The sequence below is a fragment of the Hemiscyllium ocellatum genome, chromosome 2 (genome assembly GCF_020745735.1).
Source record: "Hemiscyllium ocellatum isolate sHemOce1 chromosome 2, sHemOce1.pat.X.cur, whole genome shotgun sequence".
Taxonomy (NCBI): Eukaryota; Metazoa; Chordata; class Chondrichthyes; order Orectolobiformes; family Hemiscylliidae; genus Hemiscyllium; species Hemiscyllium ocellatum.
The window spans coordinates 67,193,124-67,209,888 of NC_083402.1; the positions used below are offsets into that span (position 1 = coordinate 67,193,124).

The window sequence follows — 16,765 nt, forward strand, 5'->3', positions numbered from 1 at the left end:
TGGCTTCCTTCTTCAAAGACCGCAATTTCCCCCCAGACGTGATCGACGATGCCCTCCACCGCATCTCCTCCACTTCCCGCTCCTCTGCCCTTGAGTCCCGCCCCTCCAATCGCCACCAGGACAGAATCCCACTGGTCCTTACCTACCCCCCCCACCAACCTCCATATACATCGCATCATCCGTCGTCATTTTTGCCACCTCCAAACAGACCCCATCACCAGAGAGATATTTCCCTCCCCACCCCTATCAGCGTTTCGAAAAGACCACTCCCTCCGTGACTCCCTCATCAGGTCCACACCCACCACCAACCCAACCTCCACTCCCGGCACCTTCCCCTGCAACCGCAAGAAATGCAAAACTTGCGCCCACATCTTCCCCCCCCCCCCCCCCCCCACTTACTTCCCTCCAAGGCCCCAAGGGATCCTTCTATATCCACCGCAAATTCACCTGCACCTCCACATACATCACCTGCTGCATCCGATGTGGCCTCCTCTATATTGGGAAGACAGGCCGCCTACTTGTGGAACGTTTCAGAGAACACCTCTGGGACACCCGGACCAACCAACTCAACCACCCCGTGGCTCAACACTTCAACTCCCCCTCCCACTCCACCAAGGACATGCAGGTCCTTGGACGACTCCATCACCAGACCATAGCAACACGACGGCTGGAGGAAGAGCGCCTCATCTTCCACCTAGGAAACCTCCAACCACAAGGGATGAACTCAGATTTGTCCAGTTTCCTCATTTTCCCCTCTCCCCACCTTGTCTCAGTCTAATCACTCAAACTCGGCACTGCCTTTCTAACCTGCAATCTTTTTCCTGACCTCTCCACCCCCACCCCCACTCCGGCCTATCCCACTCATCTTGACCTCCTTCCACCTATCGCATTTCCAATGCCCCTCCCACAAGTCCCTCCTCCCTACCTTTTATCTTAGCCTGCTGGACACACTTTCCTCATTCCTGAAGAAGGGCTCATGCCTGAAACGTCGATTCTCCTGCTCCTTGGATGCTGCCTGACCTGCGCTTTTCCAGCAACACATTTTCAGCTCTTAACCTTCTTCTCTTTAATGAAAACAGCCTCAATCCCTCAGCCTTTCCTTGTAAGACCTTCACTTCACACCAGGCAACATCCTACTAAATCTCCTCTGAACCTTTTCCAAAGCTTCCACATCCTTCCTATAATGCAGAGACCAGAACTGCACGCAGTACTCAGTGTGGCTGCACCAGAGTTTGTACAGCTGCAGCCTCACCTCGTGGCTCTGAAACTCAACCCCGCTACCAATAAAAGCTAACACACTTTATGCCTTCTCAACAACCCTATCAACCTGGGTGGCAACTTTCAGGGATCTATGTACATGGACACTGAGGTCTCTCTGCTTACCTACACTTCCAAGAGTCTTACCAATACCCCAGTCCTCTTTATTCTTGTTTCTTCCAAAGTGAATCACCTCGCACTTTTCTGCATTAAACTCCATTTGCTACCCCTCAGCCCAGCTCTTCAGCTTATCTATGTCCCTCTGTAACCTGCAACATCCTTCAGCACTATCCACAACTCCACCGATCTTGGTGTCATCCACGAATTTACTAGCTTGTCCTTTGCGCCTTCATCTAGATCATTTATAAAACAGCAAATAGCAATGGCTCCAAAACAAATCCTTATGGTATATCACTAGTAACTAGTTTGGATTGTGTTTTACCAGTCTGGCTGTTCAGAGCAAGCAGTCAGTCACTTTTGAGGCTGCTTGTCAAAGGAACAGCTACATGGAATAAGCTGTTCTGTGCTGAATCTGTCATCTCTCCTGTAAAATCCTGAGTTTGATTTCACCTTTATTGCCAAGTGGTGCTAATGGGGATGTCGCAAGTATTTGGAAGAGCATCACTAAGTTGGAATAATTTGTTGGGTTTTTGGATAGGTTCAGTTATTTTGTGTTATATTTTCTTTTTGTGTTTGTCTTTTGATTTGGTGGTCTGTAAATAAATTCTGTTTTGTTTAAAACCAAGGGGTTTTGACTAGTGACATCACTTCTGGAATATCCACTTTACACCTGTTCAAAACAACTTGAAAAGTTAGGGTCTGGGCTGACTTGAAATGTTTTGGGGGGTCTGGCCTAGTCCATAGCAATATGAATAGAAAGGGTTGAGGGGGATGTGGGCTAAATGCTGGAAAATGGGATAAGAGCAGTTTTAGAATATCTGATCGGCATGGGAGAGTTGGACCGAAGAGTCTGTACATCACTGTGACTCTATAAAGGTGGCATTTTCAGGAAAGCAGTCTGGTGCTAGTGGACTGCCACAGCGATGAATGCTGGGGCTACAATTACTTATAAAAAAAATTTACTACTTGGATGTAGGAAGTGAATGTATTGATGCCAAGTTTGAGATGACACAAAAACAGACTTGAGTGATTGTTTGGAGTTGGCATGCTCTCCCCATGCCTGCTTGGGTTTTTTGGACTGCGGGAGGAAACTGGAACACCTGGCAAAGATTTGCAGATTAGGTAGATTGGCCATGCTAAATTGTTCCCTAAAATCCAGCTAGATGGATTATGAGTATATATAAAATTACACTTACGGGAATTGGGTGCTGGATTGGGTCTCTGTTGGATGCTGTTTGGAGCGTTGGTGTAGACTTGAGGTTGAATGGCCTCTCTCTGCACTATAGGGATTCTAGGATTCTGTGACCATGACGATCCAGAAGGGCAGCAGCTACATGAGAACACCTACTCCTTGCAAGTTCCCGTTCAAGTTAGAAATGATTCTGCCTTCGAGCTATATTGTGTTCCTTCACTGTCATTGGGTGAAAATCCTGTAAATGTCTCTTCAGCCCGAGGACTGCAAAGGTTGAAGAAAGCAGCTCATTCAGGGCAATTAAAGATGGACGATAAATGCTCTCATCTTACAAACAAAAGCAAAACTGGCCTGTTCCCTGAATGTGGTCATGTTAAACTGATTTTCAAGTCAATTGATTAAAATAGATTAGATTAGATTAGATATCCTACAGTGTGAAAACAGGCCCTTCGGCCCAACCAGTCCATGCCGACCCTCCAAAGAGTAACCTACCCAGACATATTTCCCTCTGATTAATGCACCAAACACTATGGGCAATTTGGCACAGCCAATTCACCTGACCTGCACATCTTTGGACTGTCGGAGGAAACCCACGCAGACACGCAAACTCCACACACAGTCGCCCGAGGCTGGAATTGAACCTGGGTCCCTGGTGCTGCAGTGCTAGCCACTGTGCCAGTTTAGATTATGACAGATTTAAATTTTCTTGTCAAACTGCATCCATTCTCCAAAGTCTCAATGGTCATACCAAACTGAAGAAACAGACCATTCTGTCTAACTCATCCATGCCAACCGGATATCTTAAATTAATCTAGCCCCATTTGCCAGCACTTGGCCCATATCCCTCTCGATCCTTCCTATTCATATACCCATTCAGATGCCTTTTAAGTGCCTACACCACTTCATCTGGCAGCTCATTCCTCTGCGTGAAAACGTTGCCTCTTAATTCCCTTTTAAAATTTTTACTCTAAACCTAGGCCCTCTAGTTCTGGACTCTCCCACCCCAGGGGGGAAAAAAACCTTGTCTATTTACCCTATCTTTGCCCCTCATGATTTTATAACCTCTGTATGGTCACCCCTCATCCTTCAATGCTCCAGGGAAAACAGCCCCAGCCTATTCAGCCTCTCCCTATAGCTCAAATGCGAATGATTCAGGAGATAGGTCATGCATATTTATCTAAGTTGGTATCTTACCTACATGTAACCCATCAAAGACCAGACTCCATTCTAATGGTTTTGGTGTTTGTAATGGAAGATATTCAGCCATCTTAGAAGCTGGGAAGTAATTTAAAAGTGGTCTTGTTTGGTCTGTCTTGTTTAGTTTCAGCTCCCTCAGTCAATATTTTTTGATGTGAGGAAAATTGCACGGCACAGAATATTGCAGAGAATTTGCAGTATCGATGGGTTTCATTTTATATACCTGTTTGTAAAACACCTAGAGTGTATAGGTTTAAACTGATTAGCTGATGAAAAAGGGGTGATAAGAGAAAATGCTTTTTTACATAGGGAGTAGCTAGTGTACGGAAAGGTGGTGGAGGCAGCTTCAGTTGAGGCATTGGATAGTTATTTGGATAGAAGTGGTATGTAGGGATATTGGGCGTGGGTGGAGGGGGTGGGTAGGGAGCGTAAGGAGATAGGAGTTTGGAACTTGATAATAGAATAGCTGAATGACCTCCTTTAACATAACAATTCTGAGATTGTGGCACTTTAAATACAAGCTATTATAAACAAATACCCCAGCAACTGAAATATTGAACAAATAAAAACTCCAAATACCAGCAGGTCTGGCATTTATGGAAAGAGAACAGATACTGTTTCAGGTCTGTGACCTTTCTGTATTCCATAATCTGTATGGAGTTATAATTGAGGAAGAAAAGAAATAAGTGGGGAAAAATGTAGTGCCCGCATTGATTTGAGCTGGTATCAGTTATCTTAGCATAGACTGTAATTAAAACTAGTATAATGTTGTATGTCTCTGCTACTATGAATCACATTTCAATAATAATCTTGAAACTGACAGCAATTAAGCTAAGCTCTACTTTATAACATGATTTGAGCAGTCTTTCCCAATAGGGATTGAACTCATTACTATCAGTTTGTAACAAAATTAGAGGTCTAATTTGGTTTAGCTCAAACTTAAGTGTTTAGATCAGAGTGGTGCTGGAAAAGCACAGCAGGTTAGGCAGCATCCGAGGAGCAGGAAAATCGACGTTTCTGGCAAAAGCCCTTCACATTTATCTCTCCACTCTGGAGGCTCTCTGCCTCTATTCCTGATGAAGGGCTTTTGCCCGAAACGTCAATTTTCCTGCTCCTCGGATGCTGCCTGACCTGCTGTGCTTTTCTAGCACCACTCTGATCTAAGCTCTGGTTTCCAGCATCTGCAGACCTCACTTTTGCCTTAAGTGTTTACAGTGATAAGATTCTGGAACAGGTTGTATGTATGTCATATCTTCCATTAGGGGACAAACTTGGCAGTAATAACTAAAACTTTTTATTATGATTAATTGTGATGGGCATATTCTAGGCTTTTGTAATCTAGCATCAGCTTATTCTAAACAGATGATAAAAATACAATGCCAGTGAGATATATTGAATCTTCCTTTTCGGAATGGAAGAAAATATGAACACCCAAGTGGAACAGAACATTAGCATTAAAGTCCCTTCTGTTTGAATGATGAATGTTGCAGCATTGTACTGTTATGAACTAATTGGAATGTCTAAATTAATAGACATTTTGGGTTGGATTAATTATCTCACTCTTCAGAATAAAATGCTAAGCAAATGAAAACTTTTTTTCCAATTCTGTAGCAACATCAGATGGCTTTTAGCGAACTGACTCGTGACGTGTCTTAAAAAAAATGGGACAAATCTTTTAGTTCCACCTAATGCCACTTGAAAGAGCATCTTTGGTCCTGCATTCCAGTTCCTGGTTAAACAAATACTGTTGTGTTTATCTTTGCAAGGAAGGCTGCAGCTGTGCTTGTGTTATTCAGACTAGAAGTCTGACCCTTGGGAAAAGAAAAGCAGAGTGAAAGAAAGACTTGTGATTAAGAAGCACCTGTGACTGTTAGCAAAGTCAGCACTCCATTTTTGAGCAGGATCAGAGGCGTACAAGTCAATAGCTGCATTGAGCTTTAAGTCACTGTCAGGGTTGGTTTGTTTGAGAGTAGGCAAAAGATTGAAAATTACAAGTTGTAAACTGAAGTAAGTGTATTGATATTTAATATTGTTTGAAGATGCATTGTAGTAATATTTTTCTGTGATCCTTAGAGCAACAGGATGTGCATCTGTCAGGAGAGTGATACTGCGGCACAAGTGCAGATTGATGACTTTTGGAAATAATTTTTTAATACGTTAATGGATGACATTTTCTGTTTGTTGACTGTTTTCCCTTGACAAATGTAGTTATTTCTAGAAATCTCAATCTCAATTCAATCTGCACTAAACTGCATTTAGAGAAAATGAGCATTGCTCCATTTGGCGTGAGTTAAATTTGAAGTGTAGTTTTTATGTTTAAACCACTGTGTAGAAACTATACATTTTCTCCATAGTTTTTTATTTTAATGCTCTTTTAAGATGTGTCGCGAAAGGAATTTTCTGTAATAGTAAAATATCAGGCATGTTTATTAAAATATTATTTGATGCAGGACGATGGCACTAGGTAAGTATACTTGCCTCCTGTGTAGGTGATCCCACAGTAGATATTTAAATGTGAAAAGTGTCAACACTTCCTTGTCAGGGCTTGTGTTGTACACAATACTGTAAAGGTGTCTGTATATGTATGATAATACTATGTCAAGCTCAGTCAGGCAGCAAATTCCCAAAAATTGCTTAATACTTTTTGAAAATGACTTTCAGTAACTGCTTCCTTTGCTGCTTTTTTAAAAAAAAATGACAGACTATGGGCATCACTGGCCAGGCCAGCATTTATTTGCTATCCCTAACTACTCTTAAGGCAGTCAGCTGTCGTCTTGAACCATTGCAGTGATGACTTTTTTTTAAAATTAGAGACAGCATTGCATCTTTCACAAAGCAAAATTTACCAACTGGATTACTTCTTAGTTATATTTCTGCTTTGCTTAAAGGTTTCATTTGACAGCCTCAGTTTATTTGAAATAACTTGGCTAGGCCTGATCTTTTACCTCAAATGGTGATTCCGATGTGAGCTTGCGTTGTGGACTTTCAGGAAGTATAAGGTGCCTGATGATCCAGGATGCAAGGTACTGTGCAGTCAGCTATGTTCATAGAATATTTTCCTGTTTTCCTGTTTTCAACTTCTTTGAAGTTACATTAGAGAACTAAATTAAAAAATCTTTAAGATCAAATTTATGTTGTTTTAAAGAGGATGCATATTTTAAATATGTGAAAATGTGAATTAGATGCATGAAAAACTGCATGCACCTACCGTAGTTTTGCTCTGTACGTGTAAACATCAAAAGGCACACTACACTCTCATTTTTCTTCAGTTTTTGTTTTAAAAATGAGTTGTTAATTTTGAAGTGAACCTCATTATCCCAGTTAAGGTATTGAATCATCAGAGCTACAGCAATAGAGAGGCAGTTTATCTTCATTTAATTTGTCATTTGTCAAAGTAGTGACAAATGAGTTGAATGCTGTAACTCATTCCCATCTGTCATGTTAGTTGTAATTATAATTTAATGTGCAAAAGGTCATGTCATACATCCAGTAGGTTATTACAGTAAATGTGTAGGTTAAGTGGATTGGCCGAGGGATAGGGTAGGAAGAGGTCTGTGTGGACTTGATGGACCAAATGGCCTGCTTCCACGCTGTAAGGTTTCTATGATGTAAAATTTGTAGAATTCCAAGGATATTAAAATTAAATTGTGCTAGATGTGGGAGACCCTTTTCTTAGTCGCCCCCAAAGCCCTATCTCTACAGTAATCAATATCATTAGCCCATCCCTGTCTCCAACAGTCATGAGCAATTAATTTGAGGTGAGAAATGTGTTCACTTTTCATACATCTACTAACTCTGAGGTTCTCCCTCCACATTGATGCCAGATCAAAGAGTTCTTTCAATGACTCCAAACTGCCATCAACCTCACTATATTATCAAGCTGCAGGACCATAATAGTGCTGCTAAACCTTTACAACCCTAGCCAAGTGCAGGATCAAAGTGGAGCAAATATTCATTCTCCTACTCAATGCCTAATATCATCTTCCATTTGGTGCATCTTGTATGTTCTCTTGCTTGTATTCTCAGCTTGAAAAAATAAAAATTACATGCAAACACAAAGATAGATATACTATATTTTGCTTAATGAAGAAACATTGGTGAGTTTTTTCTGTGTATTTCTTAATTCGTTTATGGTATGAGTGTTCCCTATCTGAGTTTCTCTTAAGTGATAGTGAGCCACTACATTTGACATGGTGTAGAATATCCCTAATATTGTGAAGTTGGGAATTCCAGGATTTTGACCCAATGCTAGAGAGAGAATTCCAGTGCAGGATGGCATATGACTTGACAGGAAACTTTCAGATGATGGGTTGTAGGCCCATGGGAAAATGTTGTTCCTCTGGGTGGTAGTGACCTTTGTATTGGCAGGTGATGTTGAAGCAACCTTGGTGAGTTTCTTCAGTACATTTTGTGAATGTACACATGTAATCACTATACTTGTGGTGAAAGGAGTGATTGGTATGGTGCCATTCAAATGGGCTATTTTACCCTGGAAGTAAAATTTTGTATTTTGCAATTGTTTTCAGGCAGTGATCTTTCTTCAAGTTCCTGACTTATGGCTAGTGGGTGATACATACATTTTAGGGAGTCAGGAAGCGAGAAACTGGCCACAGAATATGATAATTTGCTTCAGCTAATTTGATTCACTCCCATTAAGTCAAGAAATGGCTGACCACACTAGATACGGAAAAGATTGCAGGTTCTGTTGGCCTCTGTGGCACTGAAGATCTCCTGTGCTCCACTAATAGCTGCTCCTCAAGCCAAACTGTCCCAATATAGCTAAAACACTGGTACCCACCTGACAATATGGAAAACTTCTGATATATGGCACGTTCACAGAAAACAGAAATAAGACCTAATTCTTTCAGTGAACATCCAAATTTGCTATCAAAGCTTAATACTATAAAGTGGGACTTGCTTTCCAATAACTTGCTGACTGATACACAGTTTACATTTTGCAAGGGAACCTTGGTTCCAGAGTTGCAGTGTTTCAGTTGTACTCTTGCTTCAGCTGTCTCTTAAATGGCCTTCCCCATCATAAGGTCACAAGTGCAGAAACTCAAAAATTATTGCATAGACTTGTTTGCAGTTCACCAAACAATGAAGCTATTTGTTTCTGCAATCTGCAAGTCCAAACAATAGTCAACTTTGGGCTGATAATAGCAAAGTAATGCTTGTGCTGCACAACGGTGAGCACTGCCCATCTCCAGCATCATAGAATCCCTACATTGTGGGAGCAGGCTATTCAGCCCATCGAGCCCACACTGACCCCTCAAGCAGTATCCCACCCAGACTCATCCCAGTACTCTCTCTCTGTAACCCCTGCATTTCCCATCTAGCTTGCACATCCCTGGACACTGTGGGCAATTTAGCATGGCCGATCCACCTAACCTTCCCACCTTTTGGACTGTGTGAAGAAACCAGAGCTCCCAAAGGAAACCCACACAGAAAAGGAGAATGTGAGCTCATGGAAACCAAGATCAGCTTTCTGTTTCAGGCTGAAGATGCTTGCCAATTAATCAGGTTTTTATGCTTGCGTTGGCATCTGCTATCATTTCAGATGAGAATGTCTGTGGACCCCCATCCCTCTGCCAGTAGTTCAGATGCAAGAATGTTTGAAAACTTTGGTCCAGTGCTTCAGTTGTGGTATCGGTTTTATGTGTGTATAAAATTGTTTGTTCTGCTGTTTGTCATGTAAATCATCCATGTTCAAATAAGATATATATTTCTGACCTAACATGTTCCTTTTAGGATGAAATGTAGGAGTAGCAAGCTCAAAGAACTCTGGATATCTAGAAATATCTAGGAAAAGAGTTAAAATGGGGGCTAATCAGCAGTGGCGGAGTGGGGTATAAGAAGTGCAGCAGAGCCGCCCACCCCTTTGCTGCAAACCCTATTGAACACTATTTTGTAGGCACAGGCTGATTGCAGTCACTTTTAGCCTGATATGAATAGCTGAAGCATGTGTTATACAGCTTGCATATGTGACCTGTCTCCAGTTGTGAAATTTATGTGCAGCACCAACTATTTGTGTGGTTGGTGCTTTATGGTATGAAAGCAGCATCAATATTTTGCATTTAAAAGCCAGGGGTGATAACTGTTACCTCATGCATTCTCAATGACAACAAAATGACCAATTATGATCATTTCTGATAATATAGACATCGTTCGTTTGAAATTTGGTATTCTTGTACTTGTGTGGATGCAAGATTAAAAACTTTTACAGCATAGATCTTTCAGCAATGCTGATGTTTGGTACTACCTGCAGTAATCTGTTGATTACTGAAAATAGCATAACAGGCAGTATCTGAGGAGGGAAAATCAAGATTAGCAATTCTATTGAAAGGGCATAGATCAGGCATGTTCTCCTATCTCTCCACAGGTGCTTACAGACCTGATGAGTACTTCCAGCTATTTGTTTTTTGTTTCTGTGTTTCTGTATCTTCGTGATTTTACTTTGTGCGTATATTTTTCTTCCAAGTACAGTATTGCAAGTCCTTGTTTAACATTGTAGTTCCTGAAAGATGCAACTTTAAATGAAATGTGAAGTGAATAAGAATTTCCTATTACAGCTAGTGTAATTAATAGCAACTAGCTTTTGTTAGGATCCATATGAGCTTTCTCATTAGATGAAAAAACCATATCTTGTAAAATGTAAAATTTTACTAAATTCCTATATTTGTAGATAAACAAGCTTTTGCAATAAGACTGAAAGTTTAAAAGAAATATTCTGACAATTTGTATACGCTTCTGGTGTCTCTTTTTTTCGAATGCCTTTGTTGTACCCCAATCATCTAGCTTATTACCTCTCTCAGTTCCTGAGCCCTTTGGTCTCTGGACTGCTCTTTGTTTATTCATTCACAGGATGTGGGCATTACTGTCCAGGCTAGCATTTATGGCCCATCCCTAATTACCCAGAGTGCAGTTGTGAGTCAACCACATTTGCTGTGGGTCTGGAATCACGTGTAGGCCAGACCAGAAAGGATGAAGTTTTGTTCCCGAATGGACATTAGTGAACAGATGGATTTTTCTGACAACCGGCAATGGTCATCATTAGTCTCTTAATTCCAGAATTGCTTTTCATTGAATTCAAATGCCACCATCTGCCATGGTGAGATTTGAATCCTCATCCATAGAAGATTATCTGGGTCTTCCAGTCAGCTATATATGATGACTATATATCCTGTTCCCTGACCCCCACTCACTGACCTTACCCATGCCTGCTAACCTTTCCTACATCTGACCCTCCCATCATTTCTAACCTGCTCACTGTACCTTCTGTTCCCTTTTTTAAAAACTGTTTGTTGTTTCCTCCTTCAGTCAATGAGAGAGAATGCTGGAAACAACTGGGAGAGTTAGTGAGATGGAAGGGTTGGGTCTGTGAATAAGAGAGACCACTGAAAAAAATGGTGCTGATTTGGGTCCTGAAACTCAACATCAGTCCCAAATGTAATTTAAATGGAACTCTCAATGCTAAGCATGAATGTTGCCCCTATAAACTGACATTAAATTGGAACAACTTAAAATAGGAACTTATTGTCTGTTGGATTAAAATTCTGGAATTCCTATGGACATAATTCTATCAGAGCAAGGCCTGCAGCAGGTTGAAAATTGTCCACCCCAGTTTCTTTGGCCAGTTAGTGTTGAGCAATGAATGTGATTTGCATCCTGAGAGCAAATATAGTACAGAGAATACGCAATTCTATGTTTAATGTTTAAATCAGTTAATTTTTAATTTAAAATAGTTTGCTGAAGGTTAGGAAAAAAGTAATAGTTCAAAAGTTTTTTCTGGAAAGGAAGTGTCCTGAGCTGCTTGCAATGTTGAAGCTTTGTTTATGTTCTTGGGAAACAAAAAAAATGTCAGAATGATCGCATTAAGCTGATTTTAAAAAATCATATGGTGCAGTTTGTCAGTTCAAAATTCTGCTCACTATTGCATTCAGTTTTTAAACATTAGAAAGTATGGAATGGAAGCAGGTGAAGGCCATTTGGCTCCTCAATCATGCAGCTTTTTAAAATAAAGTTATGACTGACTATTTTCCTGTCTGGCCCTCCCAAATCTTTTGTTTCTCTTGTTGATCAAAAATCTGGCTGACTCAATTTTGCATGTACTTAGTGACCTAGCCTCCACTGCTCTCTCCAGTTATCAGGTGCTAAAGTAATTTTTATCTTTTGGTAATTTGTTTAGAGACCAAATGCATATTTTTAACTTTAAGCAAAATCTTTTTTTATTTGTTTCACTTTATCCAACTTTATCCAATAGTTTTACCCAATTAAAATATTTGAGGTATTCTGGACAAGACCTACCAATATAATAAATAATCACTATCTTTTGTTGATAAGCATAGTAGTCAACCGCGATATTGCCTGGCTCCGATTTGGTAGTAACCCTGAAGCCAAATACCTGTCTCCCTGTAGTCAAAATACAATTTATTGAACCAACGTTTTAAGCACCACAACAATATTCTAGGACCTAGTTATTTGACCAGATGGTTAGAGTGTAGTGCAGTAGTTGCAGTACTATGGGTTGGATCCCATTCCAACTGGGTAGTTCTTAGGCCTGCCTTCTCTCCTTCCCCCAAAGTGATCAGAAACTTTTGGTCCACAAGGACATTACACAAAGAGAAGAGCTATCGGATGATATGCAGTGGAAGAATATGTACTAGTGAACAGCTGCTCTTAATTTACAGCTATGAAAAACATATCACTTTGAGCAGAATCATATATCTCGTAATTTGAATCCTTAATTAATTCTACTTTGCTTTCTTCACCAGTTACATTTAGCAGCCCTAGCATCATTAAAAACAGACATAGTGGATCTCAATAAAAGACTGCAGCATACAGAACGGGAGAGGGACTTGTTAGAAAAGAAGTTGGCAAAATCTCAGGTAAATGAAAGACAAAAAATTATATGCTGTAACATTGGTTATTATTTAGAACAACTGAGTTTGTTAAAACTGATTATGGGGATAACCATGCATATAATGGCAAGATATTCAGCTTTTCTGCAATGATTAATTTAAAACTTGATTCATGAAATGGTTTTGCAAGGTATAGATTATGCCATCTCTGCTGAAATTTATATCATCAATATAAAATTACATGCGGTCAGTTTTAATTTCAGAAAATTCTGTCTAGATAATCTGGTTTAAATAGAATATGATTTAATCTTCATAAATGGTTTTGAACGTGCAGATGTGTATAATATTGGTAAAATGTAATATGAAGGTGGAAGAATTGGGTACTGAAGTACAGTTTTTAAAGCATGACAATATCTGTGTTGAAAAATGGCTCTAAAATGCCCTTTTTAATAGCAGTTATGTCAGATGTTCTGTTGGTTAAAGAAGTTTGTGTGCATCCAACGATTGCCTGCAGTATGACTATTGGGCAGTTTATGACTTTAATGAATCAGCATTAACTGCCACATTTCAACCTCTTGCCTGTCTAGAACTTAAATGGATCAATGCAATGTTTAATGGATGAATAACTTTCCCCACTTGTATTATCTCAAAAAGGATTTTTAACTGTGTTGATTTTCTTTTGCTGGTTAAAATTATTGATGTTTTTGAAACTTTTCTAAACTTGCCCTCACTGAAAGTTCCTGAAGTTCAGTTTAAAAACTTCTGTTGGAAACTAGTACTGAAATAAGTTACTTCCAGAGATGGCCTGGTAGGTCATTCCTGTTGAATTAACTTCATTGGGAGCATAAAGAGAAGATCTATTCCAAGGGTGAAGGAGGGAGAAAAAGGAAGAAAGGAAGGGTTCTCCGCAAGTCATTTCCGTTAAGGGTCTTGAAGGGAGCAGTTTACTTCGACTTCTGCTATGGTCAATGCCGAAACATCTTCTGATTAAAACCTTCCAACAACTGCATTTCAGTGGATGATAAGGACAGCAACTCTAAATTTGTGAAGTACTGTTTCCTTCTAGATTGGAGATATGAGCAACATCTTAGTTTGCATTACAATGCAGCATATATTTCTCCACGTACAGACAGGTATTTTGATTAGAGTCTGCTTTGCCAGAGAGAAAAAGATGGCGTAAATACAAGGGTATGCAGGCTTCCCCATGGTTCAGGGTGCCTTTGATTCCTGGGCATTTATCTTCTTCGTTCTTGAAACCAGTTTCACTGGTACGGCCAGAATTTTTGCCCATTGCTAATTGCCCTTGCAGAAGTAGTGGTGTGGTGCTTTATTATACTGCATCAGTGACTGTTATGCAGGTACAATGTTAATGGCGTTACAAAAGGAAAAATGACCGCATGGTTCCAAGTTAGTCTGGTGTTCAGCTTGATGGAGAACTTGCAGGTTTTTCCATACATTAGCTGTCCTTAAACTTTTATAGGTGGTAGAAGTTGTTAGTTTGCAAAATGCTGTCAAAGAAACATTGCAGCAAATTGTCAAGGTATCTTGTTTATGGTACATGCCACTATCACTGTACATTAGCAATAGAAGGAGTGAATGCTATCTGTGTTAATAGCGGGCGATTTTAGAATCAGTAAATCTGAAAGCTCATAGAAAATATATTTCTTGTTTGAGTGTCTCTTCTGAGCAGCAAGGACATGTAGAGGAACAAGAAATAGGAGGCCAGGGCGGTAAACTGCAGCGGTACCATATTTGCCATCAGATCCAGATCATCTTTCTGACAATGCAAAAATAACTGCTAGAAAGTGTGCATTCCTATCTAAATTTATAACTTCAGTGATGACATACATAAAGATATAAACTAACCACGCTTGTGCATTTGCTTGGTCCCACTCCTCTCCTGTCCAGTGAGTTTAGCATTGGTAATAGAAAGCAGCTGAAGCTCAGTGAGGAAACTGCAAGTGCAATGGGCTGTTGGTGTTAAGTTTGGCTAGCTACAGTTGACAGCAAGTGCAGTGGGAATGACTGGTGGGAGAGGAAATTGTTACCCTGAGAGAAAAACAAATTTGTGCTATGTGTTCAAGAGCAATTGATGGAATGCTGTGATGTCCTTCATGCAGTAGTATCCATACCCATGATAACAATTTGAGTTTTTAATTACAGCACAAGCAGCTTCCAGCAATATAACATGGTACATATGACAGAATATTAGGTTTCACATATAAGCTGAGGGAGGTGTGCTCTCGTTCAGATTTTTAAAGAGATGGATTTTCTATTCAACCAAGTTTGCTGCTGTGTTTCTCCATGTTTTGTGACGTTTGAGGATAGATTTCTGAGTATAGAATGCCTTCCACAGGGAGAAACTCCTAGAGATGGAATCCCCTTACAAAAAAAGAAAAACAGCCCCCTCATGCAGAAGGCAGATTTTATTGTATGACATTGTTAAATGGAATAGATTCAGAAAATATCTAGCATCTCAAAATTGGACTTTTGAGATATTGTGGGCAGAAGAAAAATTATATTAAACCAAAATTTGCAAACTTATGGCCCAGCATATCTTTCATTACCACGACCATCAATCCTGCAGAGCAACCTTGTTTTCATTAGGCATTACAGGTTAGATACCAACCTCATGAAGGTACAGTAGAACACAGGCATGCATGCATGTTTAACATTGGGCGCACAGCATTATTAATAAAGCTCAGCAATTCTATAATTAATAGATCAAATCAAATTTATGTAATTTTCCCGCAGCCAATTGTGAGCTGAGGCCCAACCAAACTCCATCCACCGATGCCACTTCTGCCTGATTTAAACTTGTTTTTCACATTGAACAACAATGTTTTCAATTCCACCTACCTCCTTTGAAAAATCACACAAGTCCTGCATGTGATTACCCTTTTGATTAATTTATGTGGTATGTTTTGTTGCAGTGTTACTCAGGTTCCCTCATGTACCTCTTTGTTCAATAAATTATTTAGTACAGTTGTGTTGCTGCCCTCAACTTGACAATTTCTTCATTGCTTTTCAGTTTCCATTTAACTCTCCACTTTACATAGTCCATCCCAGACTTCCCTTCCTATAGTTCTTCTGTCTCCATTTCTGAGGACAAATTATAGACTAATATTCAGTACAAGTCTTTTGACTCCCAGAGCTTCATCAAATGCTTCCTTTCTTTTAATTTATCCATTTCTATCATACTTTTTCAGATGATGCCTATGCCCTGACATTTTAAGCACCCATCCAGATGCTTGATAAATGTGAGAGTGCCTGTCTAAGACACCCTGTAGACTATATACTCTTTACTCATATACTGCTCCTGACAATTTACAATTTCTTCAAGTTTTGTGCCATCTGCAAACTTTGAATTCTCTCAACACTCCCTTCTTCCCTCTGCATCTCTCCATGTAAGTGCAGGAAATGCAAGGTCTGCCATTTTGCCTCCTCCCTCTTCACTGCCTCAGATCCCAAACATTCCTTCCAAGTGATACAGCAGTTTAATATACTGTATTCACTGTTTATGATGTGGTCTCCTTCATTGGGATGACTCAGTGCACACTGAGTTACTTTTTAGAAAACAGTTATTCAGTCTGCAAGCATAATCCTGAGCCTTACAGTTCCATGTGTTTTAATTCTCCACTTCCTTTCTGTCCTTGACCAACTGTATTCCAAAGAAGTTAAACGCAAGCTTAAGAAACTGCTCCGCATCTTTCATCCATGCACTTTACAGCCTTCTGAAATCAAAAAGTTTAGATCATAATCTCTCTCCTAAGCATAACTCCTGATTTTGACTTTTTTTGCTTTCTCAAGTTAGTCTTTCTCACATGTGTCTCATTTCCTGTACTCTGCATGTTGACAGCAGCTAGCTTGCCAATCACACGTCTTTGAGACTTTTATTTCTTGTCCTGTTACCACTGCCTTTAATTTTGTATCATGGCGCCCTTTGTTTAATCTCACTTGTTCTCCTTTCATAGACCTTCCTTTCCAACCACCATCTTTCACTTGCATTTCTAATCTTTTCTCAATTCTGATGCAAAATTACACTTGCAATATTAATTGTGATTCTTTCTTCATAGATGTTTCCTTTCCTAGTGAATGTTGCTAACATCTTCTGCTTTTAGATGAGAAAATGATCATT

The 16,765-nt window shown here is 39.9% G+C and overlaps 1 protein-coding gene across 2 annotated transcripts in view; it reads left to right on the plus strand.

Annotated features, from left to right (window-relative positions):
- Positions 1 to 16,765, plus strand: part of mcc (MCC regulator of WNT signaling pathway) — a 161,603-nt gene that overhangs the window by 63,495 nt on the left and 81,343 nt on the right. For both annotated transcript variants that reach the window (XM_060837473.1, XM_060837481.1), the window contains one exon: positions 12,541 to 12,654. In XM_060837473.1, coding sequence (XP_060693456.1) covers positions 12,541 to 12,654 — 114 coding nt within the window. The remainder of the gene's footprint in view (positions 1 to 12,540; positions 12,655 to 16,765) is intronic.